A 27,337-nucleotide genomic window follows, 5' to 3' on the forward strand; every position below is an offset into this window, starting at 1 on the left:
AAAGTTCAGATTTTATTGTCAGAGTACAGACATGTCATCACATTCTTTTCCTGCAGGTAAGGCAGAATTACCACTTATTGGTAGTGAAAAAAAAACTATATTCAAGAACGTGTAAACAAAGAAAGAAATGTAAACAAACTGACTGTAATACAGAGATTAAACTACAAAAGAAATAGTCTCTGATTGAGGGTGTTATTGAAGATTCTGATGGTGGATGGGCAGCAACAGTTCCTGGACCTGCTGGTGCAATTGTTGTGGCACCTCTACCTCTTTCCTGATGCTAGCAGCGAGAACAGAGCGTGTGCTGAGTGGTGTGGATCCTTGATGATTGCTGCTGCTCTCCGACAGCAGCACTCCCTGTAGATATTCTCGATGGTGGGGAGGGTTTTGCCTGTGATGTCCTGGGCTTGTGTCCACTACCTTTTGTTGTATGAAGTGCTGAGTCCAGAGAGTTGACGATGACTCATGTATCTGTGAAGCAGAGCACGCAGCAATTCCTCATCTTCCTTTAGCCCTTTTTCCCTTTGCGAGGTATCTAGAAATTTTGGGAGGCCACTGGAATAATACAATTCAAAGAGACATATCATGAAAACAAAGGAAATGGCAAACAATTGGTCATTTTGGGAGCTTCTCTAAAGCTTTAGAATCCTTTGTCAGTTTGCAGAATGTTGTACTGATATCACTGTTCACAGTGCATTACTTACATCTGGTAATTTTGTAGACATTAGGTATTAGCTCTTTCCAGGGCATAACTGACCTTTACTGCTGAGAGTTAATGTTAACAAAAGGTGCTAAAGCACAAAAAGTATTTACTGTACATGGAATGTGGCTTTTATCTTCTTGTGATAGAGTGTTTTGGGAATGAACTCAGCATGTGAAATGTGTCACCAATATGATAACCTTGTGAGTCATTTATCATTTTATTAGTTCTCATTTGGGATACGGGACAAATGCCAAGCTTTTCAATGCCTGCATCCCTGACTCCCTCCCACACCTCTGCATTTGTGCAACATTTCTGATTGTTAATGCCATGAAAGGCTATCAATCAAGGGACTCAGTTAGTTGACTACTTCTCTCCCTTTACAAAAGGAAGCATTACACCTGGGCATTACAGCACGAGAATGCTTTTGGCTTCAATCTAAATCTTACAAATATTCAATACTTCTGTAGACGTATATGCCATCTATGAACTTAATTCAGGTTCTCGAAGAATAAAACAAGAAATGATTCTCAAGAGAACTTTACAATCCTAATGAACAACTGATGAGGACATTTTCTTTTCCTCTTCTCAGTTCTTAACTGATGAATGCACATGTCTAATCTATTAGTTCACATCAATTGAGTTGATGAAATTTTTAAAAAATGTTGCACTCATCAATTGTTTTTAATGACTGACCGCTGTTTCGATCAGTAGCCTCCCTATTAGCAGACACTAACTAAATTTCACATCTGTGAAAGGACGTATTCATGAAAGAATACAAAGATTTATGAAATTTGGACAAAAAATAGTTTGGAGTTCTTTTGGTACTTATCCTAAACAAACCAGTGCAACTTGATAATCATTCTGCCCCAGGAGCCTATTCAGATGTGCAGTCAAAGGGTTTCTGGAGGACTCTTCAACAGTCAGGCAGCAATCCATGGGAAGAAATAGTCGGTTAATGTATCAGGTCTGAACTCTTTATCAAGACTAAAGTAAAATAGATAAATTTACACACATTATATATATATATAAGGGGAGAAAGTTAACAGTTAGAACAACACTATTACAGCGCCAGCAATCTGAATGGATTTTTATAAGATCTCTGTTTGAGCTGCATGGTTTTTTTTCTCCTGTTGCTTTGGTTTCCTCCCACCCTCCAAATAAGTTAATTAGGTGTATTTGGGCAGCAGGGGTTTCAGTGGCTGGAATTGGCTTCTTCTGTATTGTAAATCAATTTGAAGTTTAGAAAGAAACCAGGGGAGAGTTGTGTAGAGAAGAGTATCAGATTCAGTGAGTTCACAGAGAGATGAGTCTGGGCACAAGGGTTGCAATCACACATAACCTTTATTAACGCACATGCACAATTTCTAGAAGAGCGTGGGAAAATCGTAATGGGAATAAACCATGCCCACGCAATTTATAGAAGAGTGTGGTAAACAAACAGGGGAGAATGTTAAACGGTACACAGTTACTAATTCATGTAAATGACAATACTGACATTCACACACTATACACACATTCCTGGACCCCAAATCAGTGGGAGATGTGGCCCTACTACAAGTATTGCTACTTTCGCAATACTACGGCTCAGCTTCAGGGCAGTGCGCACCTTACCTGCAACCTTTCCAAGCAACATCCACAGCAGTGACCTGCCATAGAGTGGTGTCTGGGGCTTGGACCATGAGGCAGAGAGAGCAAATGTGCTGTGCCCTCCTGTTAAATACAGGGCTAATACGTGTGCCAAGCCAATAATGATGCTAGGTGATTTGAATTAGCCAATGGCAAGGTGTGCCGGAGTCCACCCTTGACTGACAGGTGATGTGACTTCTGAATAAGTTTCAGGTGGGGAGGTCACATGACCACCCACAATATACATGTTCCAGACAGTCAGAGAGGTCAGGTTTCCTCCACACGCAACAGGGAGGGGCTTAGAGGTGATGCAGACTGTAGGGAGCAGTGTGTGAGAACTTCACAATGCTCCCTTCAAAGAGAAGAAGAAAACTTCTTCAATACAGGCAGACCTTGAAATTTCACCGGAGATTTGAACAACATAAATTCAAAAACTTCAGTTGTTGTAATTTTGAGCACCAAAGAAATTGCTACAATGGTTAGTCAATGTTTAAGGTAAAATAGGTAAAATTATACATATATATATAAGTGGAAAGAAGCTAAAGGATGGCACTCTGTGAGTTTTCTTCCTCTCTCTGAAGGGCATTCTCTGAAGCTCTCTCACTGCTTGTTATCACCTCTGGGTGCAGCAATTCTTTGTCTGCTCCAGATGCCAGCATCTGCAGTTTTTGTGTTTACTTCATATTTTTTAGATAGAATTTGTGTGATTTTTACCAGTCCGAAGAGTGTCAGAGTTCTCTCCATTGGCTGTTCACACACAAACGACCAAAACTTGAAATCTCCGTTTCCTTGCATGCATTTAGACAGCCTACTGGAAGTGCAGTATTCATTAGTTCATTGTTCACAGAATGCCTGCACTTAACCTTAGACTGCAGGCATTCCAAGAAATTTACGAGGGGTTGAGGAGGTAAAATATCGGAACGGAAATTACTTCTTATTCCCATTGCAGTCTTTTTACACAGACTGTATTCTGGGAAATTGGGAATAATTTCCAGGAATGCAGAGCTGTGCAAAAAATCGTAATATTAAGCTATTCTGTTTGACTTGATTGCAATGAATCCTCCTCCACAGGTTTTCTGAACTCAAGCTTCAGACAGTATGAATAGAGGTTTCCCAGCATATTAAAATAAATATATTTTATGGCATTTCCAAATTTCAACAGAGTTTAGTAACACTAGAAATAACACTCTGTCCAAACTGATCTTGCTTTAAAAGAAATAAACAGCGTGATTTGTATTTCTGAACCACCTATGTGTGTGTAATCTGCTTCTGGTAAACATTACCGGTTAAGTGTCGGTGGTAGTTGAACTGATGTCTCTTTGTTCTCTTGGAATATTTTGAGTTCAAATCCCAGCCAGGGATGAGAAACAACATGGGTCTACATAGATATGCTGCCCTTTGGAAGAGATATTGAGATCCCATCTGTTCTACAAGTGGATTTTAAAGATAACATTATATTTTCCTTCTCCTTAATACTCCCTTCTTTTCAATGTTTTTGCTTTTCTTTCTGGACCTAATATCAGATACTAATATTTATTGGCATAGTCAGGGTAGCATTCTGGTTAAATTCAAACCTACAAAGCAGGTGGGGAATTTAAATTTAAATAATTTTAAAAATCCCAGATAGAAAACTAGCAAGTCAGTCATAATGTCTGCTAAACTACTGAGGAAGTGTAAAAAAAAATACAATGGAACTCGTTAATATTCTTCAAGGAAGTGAATCTGCCATTCTGGCCTTGGCCAAACTGTATGTGACTCCAGATCCACTGATGTGATTGAATCTTAAATAGCTCCTCATTAAGGCACATTTGGGCATCAAATGCTGGCCTCCACTTACTTCCTTCCCTGATCTGCATATCCAATTGATTAAAGAGACTAACAGATCAGCTTTAGCCTCCCACTGATATCCACCTATGACCTCTTACTTATTATCCTGTATTCCTCCCCCTGCCCCGTCCACACTCCTCTCCTTCCTCCACCTTTTTTGTTCAGACACCTGCCTGCTTTTTGCTCAGCGAAGGGCTCAGGCCCGAAACGTTGGGTACCCTTTACTTCTTATAGATGCTGTGCGACCCTCTGAGTTTCTCCAACATCTTGTGCAATGCAGTACAAACACTGCGTTTGCAGACTTTGTTTAACTCCTGCTTTTAACTTGTATCCTCATATATCTGGCATCAAATGGCATTAAGTTTCCGAATTGAATGGTGGCAGACAGAGTCTATGTGAAGACCCACAATGTGATATCAAACTCCAGCAGTACCTGGGCTGTTATATCAATAAATACATATTTTTCAAGCAGATCTTAACTTGAATACTGAAAGTCAATCCACTGCCTTTGTATCACCGGTACCAACATGACTTCACGTTGCATGAAATCATGGGAAATGTGAAAAGATATTAGCCAGAACGTTTTGGTCGTCATGACAATAGAACTGTCAGCACACACATTCATGATCCAGTGATACTGATGGCAACTTCTGGAGTCTGCACAAGTATTGTTAAACATTAAAATCTAGTAATCGCTGTCAGTGATTCCTCCTCTTGTTGGCAAGATGCACTGTTGAAGACTTTGCGGTTAGAAATCTTTTTGAGATTACTGATTTGATGATTTTCACTTTCCACATCCTATTCTCATTGCACAATCCCTTGAAGAGTTTTGGCCTTAATTAATATTATACAGCCAGATACTGTTTGCATTTAATGATAGGGAACAATGGTATCCAATTAATTAATTAAGGAACAGATATATGTCAGTAAAATTCCCACTCTAAAAATCAACCGTTATGCATGGGGAAACAATCCCCTTTCATAAATTATTTCAAAATTCCAACTGTTTTAAAATTGTCCAAAATACATTTGTTTTTAAATATTTATGGTATTTCACCTTCGGCTTTAATTCCATTTATACATCTTAGTTTTTATATTTTGCCCTTGAAAATTTTTAAAAATGAAAGCCTTCCTGGTTCACTGTCTCTGAGAGTTCTTGCATTTGATTGGTTGCTCAGCTTGCCTGATGATAGAAGTGTCGTCGGTTGTCAGAAATCCTGCACAGTTGATACTCGGAATAAATTACTGTAGGGAGAAATAAAATTTACTGCCCAGTAATTACATCTGTGCAGTTTACTCAAGATCAACAAGCAATGTTGTTTCACTGTAAAATTTGGCCCAATATATACTTTTTATGAGAAAAAGATTTAAAAAATTGACAGACTAAAAGCAATCACTGCCATTTCTATTACTACTTTACGTTAAATTAATTCCTCCTGGATCACTGTTTTCCTTTGTATGCTTCCAACACTTCTTCATTTACAAATGGTTCATAAAATCAAATATTTTCTCAATAGTAATTATGCAGGAATTTAATGCATAAGCAAAATACAGGATTTGGTTTGTAATTTTTTTTATGAGAGACCTTAATTTTATTGAAACATATTACTCTGGAGGGGCTTGAGAAGGCAGTCGCTGTGAGATTGTTTCTCTATGTAGGTAGATTTTCAACGATGGAGCAAAGTTTCAGGATAAGTGGTCAACACTAAATTGAGAAGTACTTTGTTATCTCAGTGGATGGGTAATGTTTGGAATTATCCTAAGGGCAGAATAGTGAAATACTGAGATGGACAAATTTTGGTCTAGAGTGGACTTGAGAATTCTGAGAATATCCAAGAAAGTGGAACTAAGACCAAAATCAGATCAGCCTTGATCTATAGAAGAGTGGAGCTGATTTGAGGGTTGCATGGATTACTCATAGTCCTATTTCTTAAGTTCTTATGTCACATGACCAATAAGTAGGAAAAAAACCAAATGTAACATTTTGAATCAAGAAAAAAAAACTCACCAAGCCAGGCAGGTCCCATGGAGAAACATAATTAACATTCCAAGTTAAAACATACCTTAATTCAGGGCTCAAGGCCGAAACATCGGTTATGCATCTTTATATTTGTTATGTAAAGGACACTGTTTTACTGGCTTTTGTGTTTTACTCCTACCGTTTCAAGTTGATCATATTTCAGAATTTTTCTGATGAAATGTCTCCATAAATGTTTCAGATTTTAGATTTATTGTCATGACATCATATACAACCCTGAGATTCCTTTTTCCTGCAGGCACAATATAATTATCACTAATTGGTAGTGCAACAAGTAAACTGTACACAGTGTAAACATGTAAACAAAGAACTGCTAACAGGTAATAAATGTAAACAACTGTGCAATACAGAGAGAGCACAATAAAATGCATAAGTAAGAGTCCTTAAATGAATCTCTGATTGACTTTGTCATTGAAGAGTCTGATGGTGGAGGGGTAGCAGGTGTTCAAGTCTTGTGGCACCTATAGCTCTTTTCCAGATGGTAGCAATGAAAACAGAGTAGGTGCTGGGTGGTGTGGGTCTTTGATGATTGCTGCTGTCCTCTAACAGCAGCCCTCCTTGTAGATGTACTCAATTGTGAGGAGGGTTTTGCCTGTAATGCCCTACCTTTTGGAGGGCTTTACACTCAGGGGTATTGGTGTTCCCATACCAGACCATGATGCAGCCGGTCAGCACACTGTCCACTGTCCACCACACATAATGTAGAAATTTGTCAGGGTTTCTAGTGTCATACCAAAGCTCTGCAAACTCCTGAGGAATTAAAGGTTCTGACGTGCTTTCTTCATGAAGCTATTACTTTGCTGGGTCCAGGAAAGATCCTCCAAGATAGTGATTTCCAACAATCTAAATGTGCTCACCCTCTCCACCTCTGATCCCCCATTGACCACTGGATTATACACCTCTGGCTTTCATGAAGTCAACAATCAGCTCCTTAGTTTTGATGACATTGAGTGTAAGGTTGTTGTTGGGGCACCATTCAGCCAAGTTTTCAATCTCCATCCTGTGTGCTGACTCATCGCTTTCCTTTATACAACCCACTACTGTGGTATTGTCAGCAAATTTGGAGATGGTGTTATTGTCATACCGAGCTACACAGTCATAGGTGTAAAGTGAGTAGGGTAGGGGGCTAAGAACACAGCCCTGTGGTGCTCTGGTACTGATGGAGATTGTGGAGGAGAAGTTCTTACCAGTCTTTACTGATTGTGGAAATGTTGCCTGACTTGCTGAATACTTGCAACATTCTCTGTTTTTATTCCAGATGACCAACCGTTTTCTTGCCTTTTGGTCACAATAAATCCTGAAGGTGACATTAAAAGCCTTCATGATTCTATTGGTTAATATCCTCTGGAGGACTGATAATCACACAAAATGAAAAGCCTTTGTAAAGAGGAACTCCGGATGTTAATTGTGAACTGCAAGTCTTTTGTTTTCACTTTGTCGTTTCATGCACTCAACATCAATATGATGCCATCGAATCAATGCCTTGTTTGTAACTTTTCTAATGCAAAGACCAATTTCTGTTGAGTCTACTGAGGAAAATTGGATAAAATTCTCCAGAGTAAAAAGCAAAATCTAGAGCAGTGATTGGAAGATGTTCATTGACTGAGAACTATTAGGTTTTATTGAAGGTCATAAGGTAACATAATTCATTGATTCAGAGCAAATGATGGCTGACTATTTACCAGCTTAGATTGTATCTCTCATTGAATATATGGATCTGAAGACTTGTATGAACAATATAATTCAAACGTATCTTGAGAACCTAAAAACTGCACGAGATCATCTCTTTGAGCAATGCCAGGTTGGATCACATTTGAAAGGCCCACTGCCCAGAACTGCTGCCTGCAGTCCCCATATCCTGTACTTGGCAGCACCAGCAGATGCAGACAGCTACTCTGGTTGGCTTTCCATATACGTGAGTTAAAGCTGCTAGGCTTAAATGAAGACAGTCTCTCATAATGGAAGGCAGAACTTGGGGGTGAGGCTTTGCCAGCTGTGGACGCACAAACTGTTTTTTTAACAGTTTTTAGGTGTTTCTGGCAGAGGCACTTAAAAACCATGATATTTAATGTAAACATTTAAAAAAAAATTAATTAAAGCATAAAAAGAAAAATTAAAATTATTAAACTAAAGCAAAATAATTTTAGAAATAACCCACCTTCCCCTCTGCCTCCTACCTGCAATCATGAACCTCCATTGCAATTAAAGGGATCTCACGTCTGCTCAGGTCTGATATTGTTAAATGTAATGAGTGCAGTAGCATTGGTCAATCCGTAATTCCCAGGAACACTGGCAGCACATTTGGGACATATAACTAGTTGAGTGGCTGAGGGCAGGTGGCTAAGATTGGAGGCAGATTCATAAAGCAGCAAAAATTTGGCATAATATTTAGCCAAATTTCCGGAAATGGATGAAGAACAATGATGGCATTTTTGATGATGTACCAACAATTCTTTATTACCTTGATGAAGGGTTCAAACCCAGTACGTTGGTTATGTATGTTTATCATTGTTTTCTATCCATATTAAGTTCACAGTTTAACCTGCTGAGTTTCCCCAGCATTGCGTTTTTACTTCAATCACGGTGTCTAAAGACTTCAGTGTTTTACTCCCAACATTTCTTTGGAAGTCATTTTATTTGAAATAATTTGGAATTCCAATATTTTGGTAAGTCAAAGAGCGTAAAAAGGAGAGGTTAGAATGTGACTGAAGAACTCCACAGAGATATTATGGCAAGTGGAAGGACTGACATAGAAAGAAATGGAAAGTCATGACCCGAAACATTGTCCATTTCTCTTCATGCTGATCTGTTGAGCCTCTCCAGAGCCTCTTTGTTTGCTCACAAAAAGAAATGGGATTGGAAGAGGTTGGGAGATGCATTTAAATGCTGAGAGAAATAAACGAGTGGCTGTCGATTTGAGAACTGTTGCTCAGTGGTAGGAATCATCCATCTGAATTAGAAGCTTGAGTTTAATTCCCATTCCAGGGATAACATGACAAAAATCAAGGTTGTTGCCTTTGTCCCAACTACTGAAGTGGCTGAAATGCCTTTTTAGTGAGATGTTAAACTGAAACCTTGATGGTGGAATGAAAATCTCATGATGTAAGTTTGAATGTAAGTAGAGAAACTATAATGAGTTCCATATCCAAGGCTACTCATCAGATTTTGCATGCTTTTTGGAAATTACTGTCACAAAATCACTACCATGTTTCTGACTTTACGATAGTGACAGTTCTTCAACACCTCACGGGTAAATTGAAGTATCTATTTGAGGTCATAAAAGAATTTTGTAAGTGTATGACTTTTTTTAAAATCATCTTGTTGATCACACTGAGCACCTCAGGGCTGTGTGCTTATCCCGCTCCAGTTCACGCGACTGACCCACGACTGCAACGCCAGATCCAGCTCCAACAGAGTCATCAAGTTTGCAGGTGACACGATGGTCGTTGGCCCCATCAGCAACAACGATGAGTCGCACTACAGAGAAGAGGTGGAATATCTCGTGCTATGGTGCGAGAAAAACAACCTGAGTCATAACATGGACAAGATAAAGGAGATGATTATGGACTTCAGGAGGACTAGGGATGATCACCCTCCACTACACATTAATAGATTGGTAGTGGAGAGAGTAGAGAGCACCAAGTTCTTTGGGGTCAACTTAAGAATTGGCGTAACCTCCTCAGTTGTCAGGAAGACGCAACAGTGACTGAATTTTCTGAGAAGGCAAGGCTACAAGCCACCATCCTGTCAACTTTCGACAAGATCTCTATCGAGAGCACCCAGGTCGGATACATCAGAATGTGGTAGGTTGCTGCAGAGAAATGGATCGGAGGTCAAACCACAGGACCATAATGGTGACAGAAAAGATCGCTGGGGACTCCCTCCCCACCACTGACATGACTGAGGGTACACAAAATCATTGAGGATCCCTACCATCTTCCAGCTTCTCCTGTCGGAAAAGAGATACAGGAGTATCTGAGCCAGAACCACCAGGCTGATTCATCCCATGTCCAGTGAGAATGTGAACAACTGAATGAACTGCTCATACTAACCCTCCAAGACTCTCTATTTATTTAACAATATTTATTTATTTTTATATTTATATTTATGTACTGCCCACAGTGCCCTCATAATATTTGGGACAAAGACACTTTTTTTTCCCTCAATTTGACCCTGTGCTCCACAGTTTTAAATTTGTAATCAAACAATTCATGTGTAATTAAAGTGCACATTTCAGATTTTATTTAAGATTATTATATACATTTGGCTTGACCATGCCAAAATTACAGTACTTTTTATACATAGTCCCCTCATTTCAGGGCACCATAATGTTTGGAACATTTGGCTTCACGGGTGTTTGTGAGTACTCAGGTATGTTTAATTGTTTCATTGGTGCAGGTATAAGAGAGCTAGGCTTGCGTCTAAGCTTTTGATCACCTTTGGAGTCTGTAGTTGCCGTTTTTCAACATGAGGACCACAGTTGTACCAATGAAAGGCAAAGAAACCATTATGAGGCTGAAAAACAAGTACATGTATAAAATAGTACGAGACATCACCCAAACCTTGGGACGACCAAAATCAACAGTTTGGAACATCATTAAGAAGAGTGTTCTGATGAGCTCAGTTATCACAAAGCAATTGGAATTCTAAAGAAGACCTCCACTGTTGATGAGAGTGAAATTCTCATCATAACGAAGAAAAATCCCCAACCTTGTGTCCAGCAGACCAGAAGCATTCTTCAGGAGGCAGATGTGGATACTTCAATGACCACTGTCTGCAGAACACTTCATGAACAAAAATGCAGAGGCTACACTGTGAGATGCAAACCACAGAAAGGATGGCCAGTTTACAGTTTGCCAAGAAAAATTAAAAAGCCTGCAGAATTCTGGAAAAAGGTCTTGTGGACAGATGAGGCCAAGATTAACCTGCATCAGAGTGATGGCAAGATCAAAGTGAGGTGTCAGGGAAAGGTATCCAAAGGATACCACCTTTGCCGTGGTTTGCATCTTGCAGTGTAGCCTCTGCATTTTTGTTCATGAAGTGTTCATTCATTAAGTCTTCTGTGGACAGTAGTCATTGATATATCCACACCTGCTTCCTGAAGTGTGTTTCTGATCTGTCGGACATGCATTTGTGGATTTTGCTTCATTTTGATGAGAATTCTTCCGTCATTAATAGTGGAGGTCTTGCTTGGAATACTAGACCCTTTGCTATTACTGAGCTCACCAGTACACTCTTCCTTAACGATGTTCCAAACTGTTGAGTTTGGTAATCCTAATGTTTAGCTGATGGCTCTTACTGTTTTATTCTTGTTTTTCAGCCTCAAACTGGCTTATTTGGCTTTCATTTGCATAACTCTGTCCTAATGTTGAAAAATGGCAACTACAGACTCCAAAGGGGATCAAAAGCTTAGAGGCAAGCCTAGGTCTCTTATACCTGCACCAATGAAGCAATTGAACATGCCTGGATACTCCAGACACCCGTGAAGCCAAATGTCCAAAACATTATGGTTCTCTGAAATGAGGGAACTATGTATAAAAAGTACTGTAATTTCTGCACGCTGAAACCAAAATATATGCAAAATTACCTTATATAAAATCTGGAATGTCCATTTCAATTGTGTGTGAATTGTTTGATTACAATTTTAAAACTGTGAAGCACAGGGGCAAACAAAGGAAAAAACTTAACTTTGTCCCAAACATTATGGTGCACACTGTATTGTTCGTACGTTTCATGTGTCTAGCTGTACATTTGCATGTTTTTGTGCAAAGGTCAGGAGAATGCTGTTTTGTCATCTAATTTGATGACAATAAACTTGAACTTGATTAGAATGGCCATCTAATGAAGACATGGGCTGCTTTTTTGTAGATTGCTGAGGTAAGTCCAGATGGACTTTGGTCTTTTGTTTTTATTTTTGTAATCTACATTAATTAACCATATAACAATTACAGCACGGAAATGGCAATATAGATTCCATCATTACTATGAATCAATATTCTAGAATTGACTGCTTAATATTGGGGCATCATTTTGCCTACAAGATCCACAGCAGTACAAGGAAAAAAGCCACCCTACCAATCCAGACACTTTATGACTGCCAAGCCTCTAGGATTGTATTGGAGGTCTTAGGAATTAAAGTGTGCTCTCCAAAGTACCGCTATGAATATTCCGAAAGAAAAAAATTGTAGGGACACTAAATATAGAGCAGGCATTGACAACACTGTTTAAATTTTAAATGTAGACATATAGCACAGTAACAGGCCATTTTGGCTTACAAGTCCATGCCGTCCATTTTACACCCAATTATCCTACAACCCATGTACATTTCAAACAGTGAGAGGAAGACGGAGGCCTCAGGGAAAACCCATGCAGACACGAGGAGAACATACAAAATCCTAACAGACAGCACAGGATTTGGACCCCAGCCCCAATTGCTGGCGCTGTAAAGGCGTCACGCTAACCACTAAGACAACCTTGCTGCCCTCAGGCTTTTGAACACTGTAATCCAAATATAATGCATCAAACGAAGTCAGTTTACAACCAAAAAATTGTCTATAAACCTGTGAAATGAAAACTGCATAACTTCCAATGTAAGCGGCAGTCCTTTGTCCAAAAGTACAGTGAATAGCTAGTACGATTGACAGTTAGGCAGGACGATTATTTCACCAGAGATTGATAGTTAAGTGCAGCCTTGGTAGGAATGTCTGTGATCCAAGACTGTAGACTCATAGGTAAAGCATAATGAAGACTATAAGACAATATATAATATACTGCAAAGTTTGGTCCACAATTTAGGAGTCTTTTGATTCAAATTTGATTACAATTAATTTCAAAATATAACATATGTTCCAATGCATGCAACCATATGCAAAATAAAGATTGATTAAAAAATACAAAGTCCACTATATCTGATGATAAATGTTGCCAGTATCCCCCCAGAAACGGCAAAATGGCTTTCAGCTGGATGAAACCAATACAAACATAAGCAGGTAAAAGGATCAACTATGAATTAGGAAACTTTACAATGGCATTTCCATTCAATCTAATTAACAAGTGCAATGATTGCAATTCAGTAATTGGGAAGCTGAATAAAAATCGAAGGAGGATCGTGAAGAGTACTGAATTGTTTTCAAGTAATGAAATCCAAGGTGTCAGTTTTAATAAATCCAACCACCCCATTACAGTGAAGATTAAATAACATGCACCTACAAAATAAATCAAATAGCTCAGCTTCAAACCAAAGGACAAGGAGACCTTACATTAAATCTTGTGGCTTTTGTACCATTCTGGTATGCAATGGTAAGCAGTTTTTTGAGCCCTGTAAGTTTTTCATTTTGCTGAGAATGTAAAAATAAGAGTTTAATCATTATGACATCTAACAGCATCCGGTTAACATACACACAGAAGTAAATCTGTGAAATATTGATCTGTTTCCATGGCTACCAGGTGCTGCATTTATACAAATGGCATTGCCATGTGATTGTAATATTCTATGCACAAGAATGGGTTTTGACGGCCAAGAACAAAGGCAAGGCCCTAGAAGATAAAGGCAAATGTTTCTCTGAGTCACACATGCACATTGTTAATTAATTTTAAATTAGTTAGATTTCTTTGTGATATAGGGAACAAAGTTTGCTAATGCTTGGAGTTAATGTTTATTCTACCAGATTAATAAAATAGCAAATGCCAGAAATACTTATGAGGTTAGGCAGCATCTGAAGAAGAGAAGAATAATAAGTACTTCAGCTCAATATTGTTGCAAGCATCTACTGTTGATTTATTCTTCAAATGAAGTAAACCAAGAAAAATCTACATTTCTGAATTAACTGTAATTCTACTGACTTTGGGACTTCAGAGAACATCCTGGCCAGCTGCATCACAGTAGATGTCCTCAGTGGAGTAAAGTTTGGTGCCCGTGATGCAGAGAAATGGATTGGAGGTCAATCCACAGGACCACGAGTGTCAGAGAGGATTACTCAAGTCTTCCTCCCTGCTATCGATATAATCTACCAGGATCGTTGTTTGAAGAGGGCGCTAAATCATTGAGGACCCCTTCCACCCCACCTGCAGCATCTTTAAGCTGCTCCCAATGGGGAAGAGATATAGGAGGATCAGAGCCAGCACCACCAGGCTGAGGAACAGCTTCTTCCCACGGGCAGTGAGAATGTTGAACATATGTGTTTTATGTCTGGTTATGTGCCAGCATGTTTTGCACCGAGGACCGGAGAACACTGTTCCATTAGTTTTATTTACAATAAGCTTGACTCGAGTTTTCAACATGGCAATAGTGTTGCCTAAAGAGTATATCATGTACAGCAATAAGGCTATGCAATATAAATATTTTGATGAAGATTAGAATTACTGCTATGTTATGTTTTCTTGCTTTCATTGTGTAGAAATTTTTGTTGAAACAGCCCTGACGCTGTTAAGCTTTCCATCCCACTAGATTACATTTTAAAATCCAGTGACCCTGGGTTGAAACCCCCATGCTCGACTCAACTTAAGCTACAATTTTCTATCTGAGGTAAGTTAGATAAAGCTACCTGGAAATTGGTGTTGGATGAGAAAGAAGAAGGGAGCTTATTATTTCTGGTAACTGTCTGAACTTGCCCTTCTCCACTTTCTGCATTTGTCTCCCAAAGAAGGCATTATGTTGTCCAGTTGTCAAGTTTTTTATCAACTGATTTCACAAGTATAACCTGACAAAATAGCGTTCTCCTATCCTCGATGCAAAACATATAGACACAACACACATCCAGACAAACAATGCATATGCAGGACATGTTTTTCACATCTACAAATAAACAAATATTATTTCATGAATATGAGAGTCTTGGATGGTTAGTGCGAGCAGTTCCTTTGGTCATTCAGCATTCTCACTGCCCATGGGAAGAAGCTGTTCCTCAGCCTGGTGGTGCTGGGTCTGATCCTCCTGTATCTCTTTCCCTTTGGGGGCAGCTGAAAGATGCTGTGTGCAGAATGGAAGGGGTCCGTAATGATTTTATGTGCCCTCTTCAGACAATGATTCCAGAAGATCAGATCGATGGGGGGAGGGAGAGGGAGTGGAGACCCCAGCGATGAGATCAGAGGATTATTGTAGGGTTCTCCTCTTTTCCTACAACAGAAATGTTATTAACAATATTCAATAATATTTAAGTCAAGATGCAGGCCTCCATTATGTCAACCTTCTACAGGAGCGGCCTGGCTGGTACACTTGCTGCAGAAAAATGAATTGGAGGTCATTCCACAGGACCATAAGAGTGGCAGGGAGGATCACTGGGGTGTCCCTCCCTCTCATATTCCAAAAGACAGATGGGTTTAGTAGGTTAATTGATCACATGGGTGTAATTGGGCAGTGAAGGCTTGTGTGATGGATCTCTAAATTTAAAATTACATTTAATATAAGTAAATAAAATGATCGGAGGTAAGGAATGGAGAGGGTGGGACATGGAAAGTTATTTCATTTGGTGGAAAAGTCAAGAACTAAAGGCTACAGGAATAAAACAAAGGAAAAAAAAATAATTCGAGGTGACATGAGGGGAAAGCTTTTGTACAATATGTGGTTGAATGCACAGCCTGCAAATGTGTTGCAAGCATATTCCATTATGTCTTTCAAGGCAGAAATGGATGAATATATGAAGAAAAATGTGCAAAGCTAGTGGATGGAACTTGGTTGAAAACCAGTGGAGATATGAGGGACCACGTGGCTTCCTTTTGTGTGGTACCTAATTTATGATTCAGTCCATAAAATGCAGAAAGGTTTATGAGTGGGGGAGGATAATAGAAAAAAAAAATGTTAAAGGGGCAAAGTGCACCCATTTTCATATAAAATATAAAAGTTGAAAATTTTTTTCTGCGATTATTATGGTGCTTCATTGGGACATAATATTGGTTCATCCACTTCATTTGTTCTGATACGACCATTAAATTTCTCCTCTCATTGCACTGGATGGAGAAAGGAATATTCCTACTATGTAACAACAAGTGGGGAAAGACGTTCCACACATTTTTTTTTGAAGTCCAGGGCACTTTATAGCCAATAATTAAAGCTTAGCTGGTCATTAAAAGCTCACTCACCTCCTGAAATAAAGCATTTATTTTAGACAGTTTATAGGAATTATCAGAACATTATTTTCTAAAGAGTATGCTGGCGAGAATAGGAATAATTTCTGCATCTTCTGGGTATCTCCACGTCACTACATAGTATTTCGTAATTCAAAGTGTAAAGATGGCAAACGATGGGTGCTTTGGCATGTTTACAACTCGAAAACCTGGGCCTGCTGTTTCCTGTTTCTAGCTTAATAATTGATACGCAAGGTCTTCCAGCTTATAGGCCCTCCTCCTGAAATGTGATCTGGGTATTTCTTTTGTGGTTCTCTTCATGCTTATGGTCTGACTTTGCTTATAGACCGATCTGAGGACAATATTTGCTAGCTGCAAATATTCTGATACGGATCTATCGGGATGGGGAAAAACAAATCAATTTCAGTCGAGAAAATTCTGTCAGAATTTCTTTTTGGAGGGAAATACACGATGAAGGTTCTCTTGGCCATTTCTGATATGGCAATGGCAGATGGCAGGGAAGGAAAAATACATCAAATGGTATTGCAGAAAGCAATTACAGAGGCTGTTGCTCACTGAATACAGGGGAATTTAAGGAATTCTGCACAGTTCCCAGATTCAGTCAAATCACAACTATTTGCACTAGTCCTAGATCTATTGATAGGGGCCTGTAGAATCACAATTTTGAATTGTTAGAATCATCCTTCACTTTATTTTACATTCTCAGTACTGATGTTTAGATTAAACCCCTCCAGAATGATGATTGTGGAGCAGGTTCACTTCAGATTCCTTTCTACTATTCCAACATTGGAAGTGAGCTATTTCTTTTAAATGAGTTAATGATGCCATGAAACAATGGAGAGAGAAACTCAGAACAAGCTTTTGCAGAATAATATTCCTTGGGGTTACTTCCAGAATATATTGCAAAGTAGACGTGACACATCGAGGTAGGCTTTAGGTCAGGATGTCACGTTATTAATGTGCTGGGGTACAATAACATATCTTGTTATGTTCGTTTTGCTTATTCTGTCTATTTTCTTTACCTGACTATTCCATTTGTTGAAGATTGGTCTTGAGGCTCCTTGCCTAAGCTGGCATAATTTGTCAGTAAACCATTGCTTCTCTTCCTGTTTGGGAAGTATATGCCAATGGAGATTGCCATCACGCAGACCCGATTGTGCCAGTTTCATGACTGCCTGGAACCACTGCACCTTGTGGAGCTGAGGGGAGGAATTCAAATGCCACATCTAATTGTAACTACAGATAATGTAGTTAGGAGGGAAGAATTAGAAAAAAAACACAGCAGGAAATCAAACTTGTGGGTTGGAATCCTCACATTTGTAATGCTTGTAATTGTGTAAAGAAAAAGGACCCAGCCTTTAATCAAATAAACCATGTGGTGGGATCACTAAATTCATTAGATTCTAAAATTTAATGATGGCCTAACCCTTCTGATGCCAAAAGCCAACCACCTTCATAACTCTTCATTGACAATATTGTAGCAGCCAACCAACACGTTTGCACGTGTTAAAGGGAGCACAAAAGCACGAGAGACTCTCCCCACATAGAGTCAATCTATCAGAATTAGAATTTGTCACAAATATGTCACCACATTTGTTGTTTCGCAGCAGTGTTACAGTGCAAATGTTGCTATAAATTACATTTCAAAATGAATAAATATTCCACAATTTAGGAAAAAGTGAGGTGGTTCTCTGGTTCATTGTCCATTCAGATATCTGATGGCAAAGGGGAAGAAGCTGTCTTTGTCTTTAGACTCGTGTACCACCTTGGTAGCTGTGTGAAGATGGCATGACCTGGGTGGTGGGGGTCCTTGAGGATAGAAGGTGCTTTCTTAAGATACTGCCTGTTGTAGATGTCCTCTATGCACTAAAGATTGGTGCCTGTGATGTTGCTCACAGAGTTAACAACTATCTGGAGTTTTTTCCTGTCTTGTGCATCGGCACCTCCATTGCAGACTATGCTGGAATCAGTCAGAATGCTCTCCACAGTACACCTGTAGAAAATTTTGAGAGTCTTTGGTGACATACCAAATCTCTTCCAACTTCTCACAAAGTATAGCTGTGGGTGGGCCTTTCTTGGGATTGCATCCACATGGAGGCCACATATTCTCCTGATTTCTGCCTGAAGTCCACCATCATCTCCTCGGTTTTGCTATCGCTGAGTGCAAGGTTGTTGGCATGACACTACTCAACTAGCTGATTTTTCTCCCTCCTGAACACTTCGTCATTGGTGTCTGATTCTGCCAGCAATCATGGTGTCATCAGCACATGAGTAGATGCCACTTGAATTGCGTCGAGCCACCCAGTCTTGGGTCTAGAGTAAGCAGAGCAGTGGGTTAAGCACACGTTCTTGACGTGCACCTGTGTTGATGGTCAGTGAGGAGGAGATGCTGTTTCCAATTCTTACTGACCGTGGTCTTCTGATGAGGAAGTCAAGAATTCAGTGCTGAGCAGGGTGTAGAGGTACTAGTTTTAGAGCTTGCTAACCAGCACTGAGGGAATGATGGTGTTGAGGGCTGAGCTGTAGTCAATGAAGAGTAGCTGGATATATATGTGTGTTATTGCTGCCTCACTAATCCCGAGTAGAATGCCAGTGATATTGCATCTGCTGTGGAGCGATTGTGATGGTAAGCTAATTGCAATGGTTCCAGATCTTTGCTTGAGTGCATGTTAATTCTGGCCACTCTCTCAAAGCATTTTGTCACAGTGGATGTGAGTGCTACTGGGCGATAGTCATTGAGGCAGCTCATTTCAGCTCTTCTTGGGTTGATTGATATAAAAACACCAAAAATGTTGGAGGAACTCAACTGGTCTTCTCAGCATCTATAGGAGATAAAGATATATTGCCAATGTTTCAAGCCTGAGCTCTTCTTCAAGGAAAAAAAATCCGAAAAGGCAGGAGCAGGATATATCAGAAAGAATTCAAACAATGGGGGAGGAATCCAGACCAACAAAAGGTGTTAATTGGATGTGATAAGGGACTAGGTAGAATTTATCATGCCTGTGTGAAAGGAGACAGAGAATGGAGAGGCAACGGGCTGAAGAACGGCGGGGGGGGGGGTGTGGAGGAGGGTTGGTTTAACGAAAGCCAAAGAAGTTGATATTAATGCCATCCAGTTGGAGGATGTGCTGTGGCCCCATGCAGAATGGCTGATCCGGAATGCAGCTAATCATATGGACATCAGGAGAAATTAATCAGCAATTAACATGCAAGTTGTTGATTATTGTTCAAAATAGCATTGGGGGAATCCATGAATAACATGGATTAATCCTCAAATCGCTGATGCTTTCTCTTAATTAAGGCTGACATTGGAGATGCAATATACCACTCCCGCTTGTGAACCAACTGTCTGAGCAAAAGATACAAACCACAACTCCAGCACTAAGCTTACGGTCTATCACAGTGGGGTCTCATCCATTTTCTTTCCATTCACATCCCATGTTAAGTATTCCCTATGTCATAGGTGCTCTGATATTAAGGGATTGCTTAAGGTGGTATATGGGTGGAAAGAAAAAGTCTGAAAACTAGTTTTAATTGTCCTTAATTGACTCGTTATGTGCACGGTTTCAGATCTCCTAAGGAAATGGGCCAATGACGATTTTTCTCAAACAAAATAGTTAAGTAACAATTAGATCTAGAGCAGTGGTTCTCAACCTTCCCTTCCCACCCACATAACACCTTAAGCGATCCCTTACTGATCACAGAGCACCGATGGCGTAGGGATTACTTAACATGGGATGTGAGTGGAAGGAAAAAGGTTGGGAACCACTGGTCTACCAGGTAACAGTTATTCCTAGCCTCCTGTATGTTTAAGAGACATGAAGAGCTTACAGCACCCACCTCAAAATGGTTGAGAATGACTATCACTATTGCCTCTAAAAAGTCTTCCAAGTCCACTGGCAGAGACGGATAGACTTAGTGTCTTCTTCCGGAACAGCACCCACTGCATTGAGGTTCTGCTCATGCTCAATCAAGCTGAGTCACATTATCCACCCTGCTTCCAAAGGAAGCTCTTTATTCAATTGCATTGAGGAATTTCCAATGAGACACCCTCTAAGCATTCATGAAAAATGTAATATGCTAATTAATTTATGGGAATTACTAACCCAATAAAGGGCATCTGGGGAAGCATCAAGTATTTCGGATCTCCTTGATAGGAGGATATGGAGGGAAAGTGCAATGCGTGGAAGGAGAGTACAACTAGCTAAAGAACCCAACTACTAGCTGTATCAAGCTCCACCTGCCTTACCTATGGTACAATCTGCATATCCTACATACTCAACAGCCACCTCAGAACCCAAGAAAGCATCATCAGAAATATTCCTTCCTTGCACATGAGGAACTGAGAAGAAGCTGGGCATCTTCCTGCTTGTGCAAATACACAAAAATGCTGGAGGAACTCATGCAGTCTCACAGTTACATCCAGAGGAGGTAAAGATATGCCATCAACACCTCAGGCCTGAACCCTTCTTCAAGGTAGGGATGTTGCGATACTGACTGAATTCCTCCAACATCTCTGTGTGTTTTTACTACAATCATAGGATCTCGGAGGATCTTTCCTGGACCCAACACGCCAGTGGCATCGGGAAGGAAGCATGTCAGTGCCTCGACATCCTTGGGTGTTTGCAGAGAATGGGCATGACATCAAAAACCCTGGCAAATTTCCACAGAGGTGTGGTGGAATGTATGGTGACTGGATGCGTCACAGTCTCACCAATACCCCTGAATGTAATCCCTTCCAAAAGGTAGTGGACATCACAAGAAAATCCCTCCCCACTATTGAGTACATCTACAGGGAATGCTGCCGTGGGAGGACAGCAGCAATGATCAAAGACCCGCAGCCCCCAGCACATGGTCTGTTCTCATTGCTACCATCAGGAAAGAGGTATCGGTGCCACAAGACTCGCGCCACCAGGTTCAGGAACAGCTGTTCCCCCTCCACCATCAGACTCCTCAATGACAAATTCAATCAGACTCATTTAATGACTCTTTCTTGTACATTTTATTGACTTCCTTTTTTATTCTCTCTTTTTATTCTCAATTTGTTTACATTCATTTTCTGTTTACAGTTCTTTGTTTGTTTACAGGCTTACAGATTTTTTTTGCACTACCAATTAGTAATTCTGCCTGGCCCACAGGAAAAAGAATCTCAGGGCTGTATTTGAATCTGATCTGCAGACCTCCGTGTGTTGAACTGTACATGATTGGTGGAGGGTATCAGCTGGAATGATAGCAGTATTGGCATCAAACTCACCACTGCATGATGGCTGCCTCCTCTATGTGCTTCTGTTGTGATTCGTCACACAAATTTAGGTCCCATTTTGGAATTGTAATGGCACTCATTATGTCTCAAAACATAGGGCACAGATCTGAAAGTTGTTAGATTAGATTTATTCTGACCAGCTGCAGAAAAAAAAGAAAAATGATTATACTGATTTCTATTGATTCATAGTTGTAAATGATGATAAAAGTGTGTGTTAATGCAATTTGTGATTTTGATTTTTTTTAGCACAATTAATATAAAAAAACAAATTATTTTGCAATAATTGACACTATTATATTGTCTGAAATAAAAAAAATGTGAAGAGTAATTGGTGCAGTAAATTTGTAACAACTTATGCCAGAGATATTGTCGTTACAGGTAAACTGCTTGTTTGCTTCATACTTCATTGTAAAATAAAATGTTAAGAATATAAGAAATAGGAGCAGGAGTCGGCCACCCTGCCCTCCAAGCTCTGCCATTCAGTGAGATCATGGCTGATCTGATGATCGGCTCATCTCCTCCTACCTGCTTTTTCCCCTTAATTGCTTAATTCCCGCACTTTGTAAAAATCTACCCAACCTTTCCTTTAATAACCTTTCTCATTGCCACCCAATGAGAAAAGCAGTTTACCTGTAAATCTACTACCCTGAATCTTGAAGCTATGCCCTCTGGTTCTGGTCTCCCCTACCAGTGGAAACAACTTTCCTACCTCTGACTTATCCATGCCTTTCATAATTTTAGATGCTTCTGTAAGATCCCCTCTCATCCTTCTAAATTCTGGTGAGTACATTTCCAAACGACTCAATCTCTCCTTATAGACTAACCCCTTCATCCCTGGAGTCAACCTGGTGAATCTCCTCTGCACCTCCTCCAAAGCCAAGAAATGAGACAGGAACTGCATGCAGTACTCCAGATGCGGTCTCACCAGTACCTGCTACAGTTGCAGCATAAGCTCCCTGCTCTTCAATTCAATCCCTCTCATAATGAAGGCCAACATTCCATTTGTCCATTTAACCAGCATGAAATTCAGGAACTAGGAAGAGTAGAGGTGTCACAATAAATGGGCATCTCATAGTTTAATATGTTTAGTGGAAGCACATTTTGAAACAAGGTTTTTAAGGCATTTCATGACGCTCCTCATTTATCACATATACTAAATTATTAAGTAGCTTGGTAACAAATGTATGTGTTTTGTTTCCTTAGGACTGGGAGTTTCCACAATTTATGGGAAATTTGGAAATCAACCTTCCTGGTCTTCCCACCTCACATATTCAATTAAGGTTGCCTCACTTCCAGAGGATATTCAAGAAGGAATATACCATTTGTATCACAGGTACAAACCAAGTATATAGAAAAGAATGGAGATAAAATGGTAATGCTTAAACTTGAATTATAGCTGTGGGCTTTAGTCCAATAGTTTCGTAGCCTTCTGACTGTCCTGATTTACTGTGTTTGGTCCCATGAAATACAAAAATTGGTGGAGTTGTGGAAGGTTGTCAAATGCCACAGCAGGATAGAGAACAGTTAGAAATTTTGGTGGAGAAAGGGCAGATGGAGTTTATTTTGGACAGTGTAAGGTGTTGTGCTTTGGGAGGTCAAATGCAAGAGTATGCAGTAAATGGCAAGAAATAAACTTGGATTTTGGGTGTGTCCATAGTTCCCTGGAAGGGGCAACACAAATATATAGGATAGTGAAGAAGGTGCAGGGCAGTGGTTCTAAACCTTTTGCTTCACCTCACAGACCACCTTAATTAATCCCTTACTAATTAAAGAGCACCTATGGCATCCTATGCCGTAAGCGCTCCGTGGTTAGTAAGGGATTACTTAAGGTGAAATGTGAGTGGGGGATAAAAAGGTTGAGAACCACTGGTATAGGGCATGCTTGCCTTCTTCTTCATGTTGCAGCTGTATCAAACTTTAATCAGGCTATATTTGGAGAATTGTGTGCAATACTGATCAACACATTCTAGAAAGAATGTGGAGGCTTTTGAGAGGGTGCAAAAGGGTTCAGCAGGATGTTGCCTGGATTGAAGTTTATGAGCTGGAAGGCTGAGGAGTGACTCGATAGAAGTATATAAGATTATGAAGGGCATAGATAAAGCAAATAGTCTTTCTTTTTAGCAGGACATAGGTTTAAGGAGATATGGAAAAGTTTAAAGGAGATTTACAATGCAAGTTTTTCACATGGAGAATGGCAGGTAACAGGAGAAGTGGTGAAAAAAAGACATGGTACCTATGTTTAAGAGGCATTTAGAGAGATGCATGAACAGGCAGGGACTTGAGGGAATATGGACCATGTTCAAGTTTAAAATTGGCACGCCTCGCCATTAGTTCACTAATCACATAACAAGCAAATCTCAAGCAATCGGAAAAATTCACTTATCTGGCATTTATCGATCCCCATAGGTGCTGGATACCATGGGTTTTGCTGTAGTATAGTATAGTGTTTCAGTAATTTAGTTTGACCTTATTGCATTTATGGTTATTTCAAGGAGATTGGGAGACTTGAATTAGTTACTTCACAATTCACTGTAATATTTAAACAGTCTCAAAAACGCATTGTCCAAAATCTAATGAGGGAGTGCTTTCTCCCTGCATTTAGTTGCTGAGACCCTCAGGAAATATTTGGCGACACAGCTAGCAGCATTTATTGCCTTGATTAACTCATCTGAATGGGTTAGGGACTTTGGGACAAGAAGGAAAGGCACGTTCATTCCAAGACTCTACAGCCCCAGCAGCTGCAGCAGATTTATACTATGGCTTATTGCTCACTGTTGCATCAGAAGGATCACACAGGCTCTGTATTTTGTTTCATCTTCTTCAATGAGGAGCAGATGGCATCTTGAACTTCCCAGAAGTGCGGGCTGACGTTGAGTGCCACATAACCAGGTGCTGAAGGAGCTTGCATTTCTCAACATTTTGGCTCTGTAGAGAGGGGTAGATCCAACAGAACAAAGCCTATTCCCTGCTTTCCAGACTCTATTCACCAACATGCTCTCAATCACAGATTCTCTGGTTTTTAAACCATGACAGTTTTTGGAACCTTGCTGGATACAAAGTAGCTGATGCATGTCTTACCAGTGACCATAATTCAATCTGGTGAGACCACATTTAGACTATTGTGTTCAGTTCTGGCCACCTCATTATTGGAAAGATGTGGAAGCTATTGAGAGGGTGCCAAGAAGATTTGCCTGGATTGGAAAATAAGTCTTTTAAGGCAAGGTTAGTAGAGTTGGACTTTTCTCTTTGGAGTGAAGAAAGATGTCTGCATGATTCTGAGAGGCATAGAGAGGGAAGACAGCTAGCACTGTTTTTCCCAGGATGAGAGTAGCAAGCGCTAGAGGACATCTGAAGAGAGGAAAGTTTAGGGGTAAGTTTTTCACACATAGAGTTGTGTGTGCCTGTAATGCCTTGCCAGGGATGGTGATGGAGGCAGAAGCACTAGGAGACTCTTTGGTAGGTACATGGATGAAAAAAATAGAGGGTTACGAGGTAGGAAAGGTTTAGTATTTTTTTGGGTAGGAAAGTATAGGTTGGCACAACATTGAGGGTCGAAGGGCCTGTGTGGTGCTGTAATGTTCTATGACTGTAGATATATGATTTACTTAAAAATAACAAAAACCCCAAAATAACAAAATAAAGATAAATTTCTGCATACACTGCTAATCTGAAATTAAACCTTGCATAAAATTCTCAATAGGCATTCATGACTTGGTTGCAAAATATATGTATAATATTTAATTTCATGAGGGACATTCCATATTTTGGACATAGAAGTTACCGTTCCCCTTTTCAAATGCCTGTAGTAGATTTTGTAGTGAATTTCGAAGAAAAAAAGTGTAACTGATATTTCCTAAGAGAATCCTACTCTTCCTTATCATATTTATTTGCAGGTAAATGGTTTAACTATGGCATCATCTTCCTTGTCTTGATTTTGGACCTGAATATGTGGAAGAATCAGATATTTTACCAGCCTCCTGAATATGGTCAGTATGTGGGACCTGGGGAAAAGATCTATACAGTGGAAGATATGGAGACATTAATGGATTTAAACCAAACTACTCTAAATTGGGAATGGAGGTCAACTAATATTAACCCACAAACTAACAGAACCTATGTCGATGGTGACATGTTTTTGCACAGCAGGTATGTAGGGGCCAAACTTGGGGTCAAATGTCTTGCTTTTGTCCCAAGTATCTTGGCATTTATCTTCTTTGGTTTCTTCATCTGGTTTTTTGGGAGATTTCAGAAGAGTGAATTAATTAAAGACAAACAAGATAACTTGTATGTAAAAATCAAAAGGAAGTCACCATCTGAATTTAGTAAAGATTTAAATGAACCCGAAGACGATGCACATAAGCCTGCAACTGTAAGTGATAAATCGTACATGCCCAAAGAGACAGAAGTGGCCGCAGTCATTGTACACAGCATTACCCCTGCATTACCTGCTGAAGACCAGGAAATCCTCAAGGATTCACAGAACAACAGTGCAGTTGACACAAAGCTACCTTCTGACCCCAAGCCCTCTTCAATTTTGCCTGATCGACTGGCAAAAACAATATCTGACCAAAATGCTGAGATGTAAACTAAAAACAAGCACATGCCTTTGGGATTTTACCTTTTCATTTTTACACATTTATAGATCTTTGCACCTTTTGTGTTACAGTGTCACTTTGATGCTTTACAATTACTGACCTAGATTTTAAAATTAAACAGAGCAATTAGATTATGTAGGTGATGGTTCTGCAATGGAACAAAAGTCGCTTTTATTTTTTAAGAAAAGCATAATACTGTGCCTATGCCTAGACATTCCTTTTGCAGTTACACGGGGGTTTGTCTCAGCGGTGTATTAAATTGTACTGTAATAGGTGTCCATCTCTCATTGAGATTAAAATGATCTGTACATTGTGCCTCGAGAAAATACATTTTGTATTCTATTGTCTCAAGGATTTTTAAAAAAATTACTAGATGTCCACTTGCCCAGATATATAAAAAAAAACAAGCAGTTCTTCAATCTCTAAAGAGGTTGTTTCTGAGACTAGTGGAGATTTCCTCAGGCTTTGCTGTGTTCTTCTGAGGCAGAAATGATTGCTGGGAAGTGTTAGTTATAATCACTGCTTAATTGGTAATGGTGCAGATAATATTGACAGCTGAACATCTCGTGAAAAAAAGATATGTAATCTTACTGAACTGGTAAACCTATCATAAAATGCAGTGATGCTGGCAGAGGAGGTATTACTCCCCTGTGTGGTCAAGAGTAAATGAAAATATACATGAAGAATAGCATTGCACCTCTGTATACTAAAGTACAACAGCTGTCTGTATTGATATATATGTATAGATACTAAGCACAAATGTGGAATAAACAGTGAAATCTCTTCAGCTTGTGTTAATTGTCAATTGAAGCTGATCAGGGCTTCACTCATTAAAAATGTGGCCTTTTCTGGTGTGTGATGATGTTAGATCATCATCCCCATTATTCTTCTATTTTTCGGTTGTACCACTTTTCCTAAAATCGCCCTTGGTTCCCAGTTAAATTCAAGCGTTGGCCGAGTTTCAGTCTACTTTAAATTTTGATTGTCTCTCTCTCTTTCTTTGGCTTGGCTTCGCGGACAAAGATTTATGGAGGGGTTCGTCCACGTCTGCTGCAGGCTCGTTGGTGACTGACAAGTCCGATGCGGGACAGGCAGCCACGGTTGCAGCGGTTGCAAGGGAAAATTGGTGGGTTGGGTTTTTCCTCCTTTGTCTTTTGTCAGTGAGGTGGGCTCTGCGGTCTTCTTCAAAGGAGGTTGCTGCC

At 39.8% G+C, this 27,337-nt stretch overlaps 1 protein-coding gene across 4 annotated transcripts in view; it reads left to right on the plus strand.

Moving 5' to 3' along the window:
* The window catches only part of tmem117 (transmembrane protein 117), a 220,110-nt gene extending 193,192 nt beyond the window's left edge, over positions 1-26,918 (plus strand). For all 4 annotated transcript variants that reach the window (XM_069904123.1, XM_069904121.1, XM_069904120.1 and 1 more), the window contains 2 exons: positions 22,744-22,873; positions 25,434-26,918. In XM_069904123.1, the coding sequence (XP_069760224.1) occupies positions 22,744-22,873; positions 25,434-26,125 (822 nt within the window). In that variant the 3' untranslated portion in view covers positions 26,126-26,918. The remainder of the gene's footprint in view (positions 1-22,743; positions 22,874-25,433) is intronic.
* The last annotated feature ends 419 nt before the right edge of the window (positions 26,919-27,337 follow it).

This window comes from Narcine bancroftii, chromosome 11, assembly GCF_036971445.1.
Source record: "Narcine bancroftii isolate sNarBan1 chromosome 11, sNarBan1.hap1, whole genome shotgun sequence".
NCBI classification, from domain to species: Eukaryota; Metazoa; Chordata; class Chondrichthyes; order Torpediniformes; family Narcinidae; genus Narcine; species Narcine bancroftii.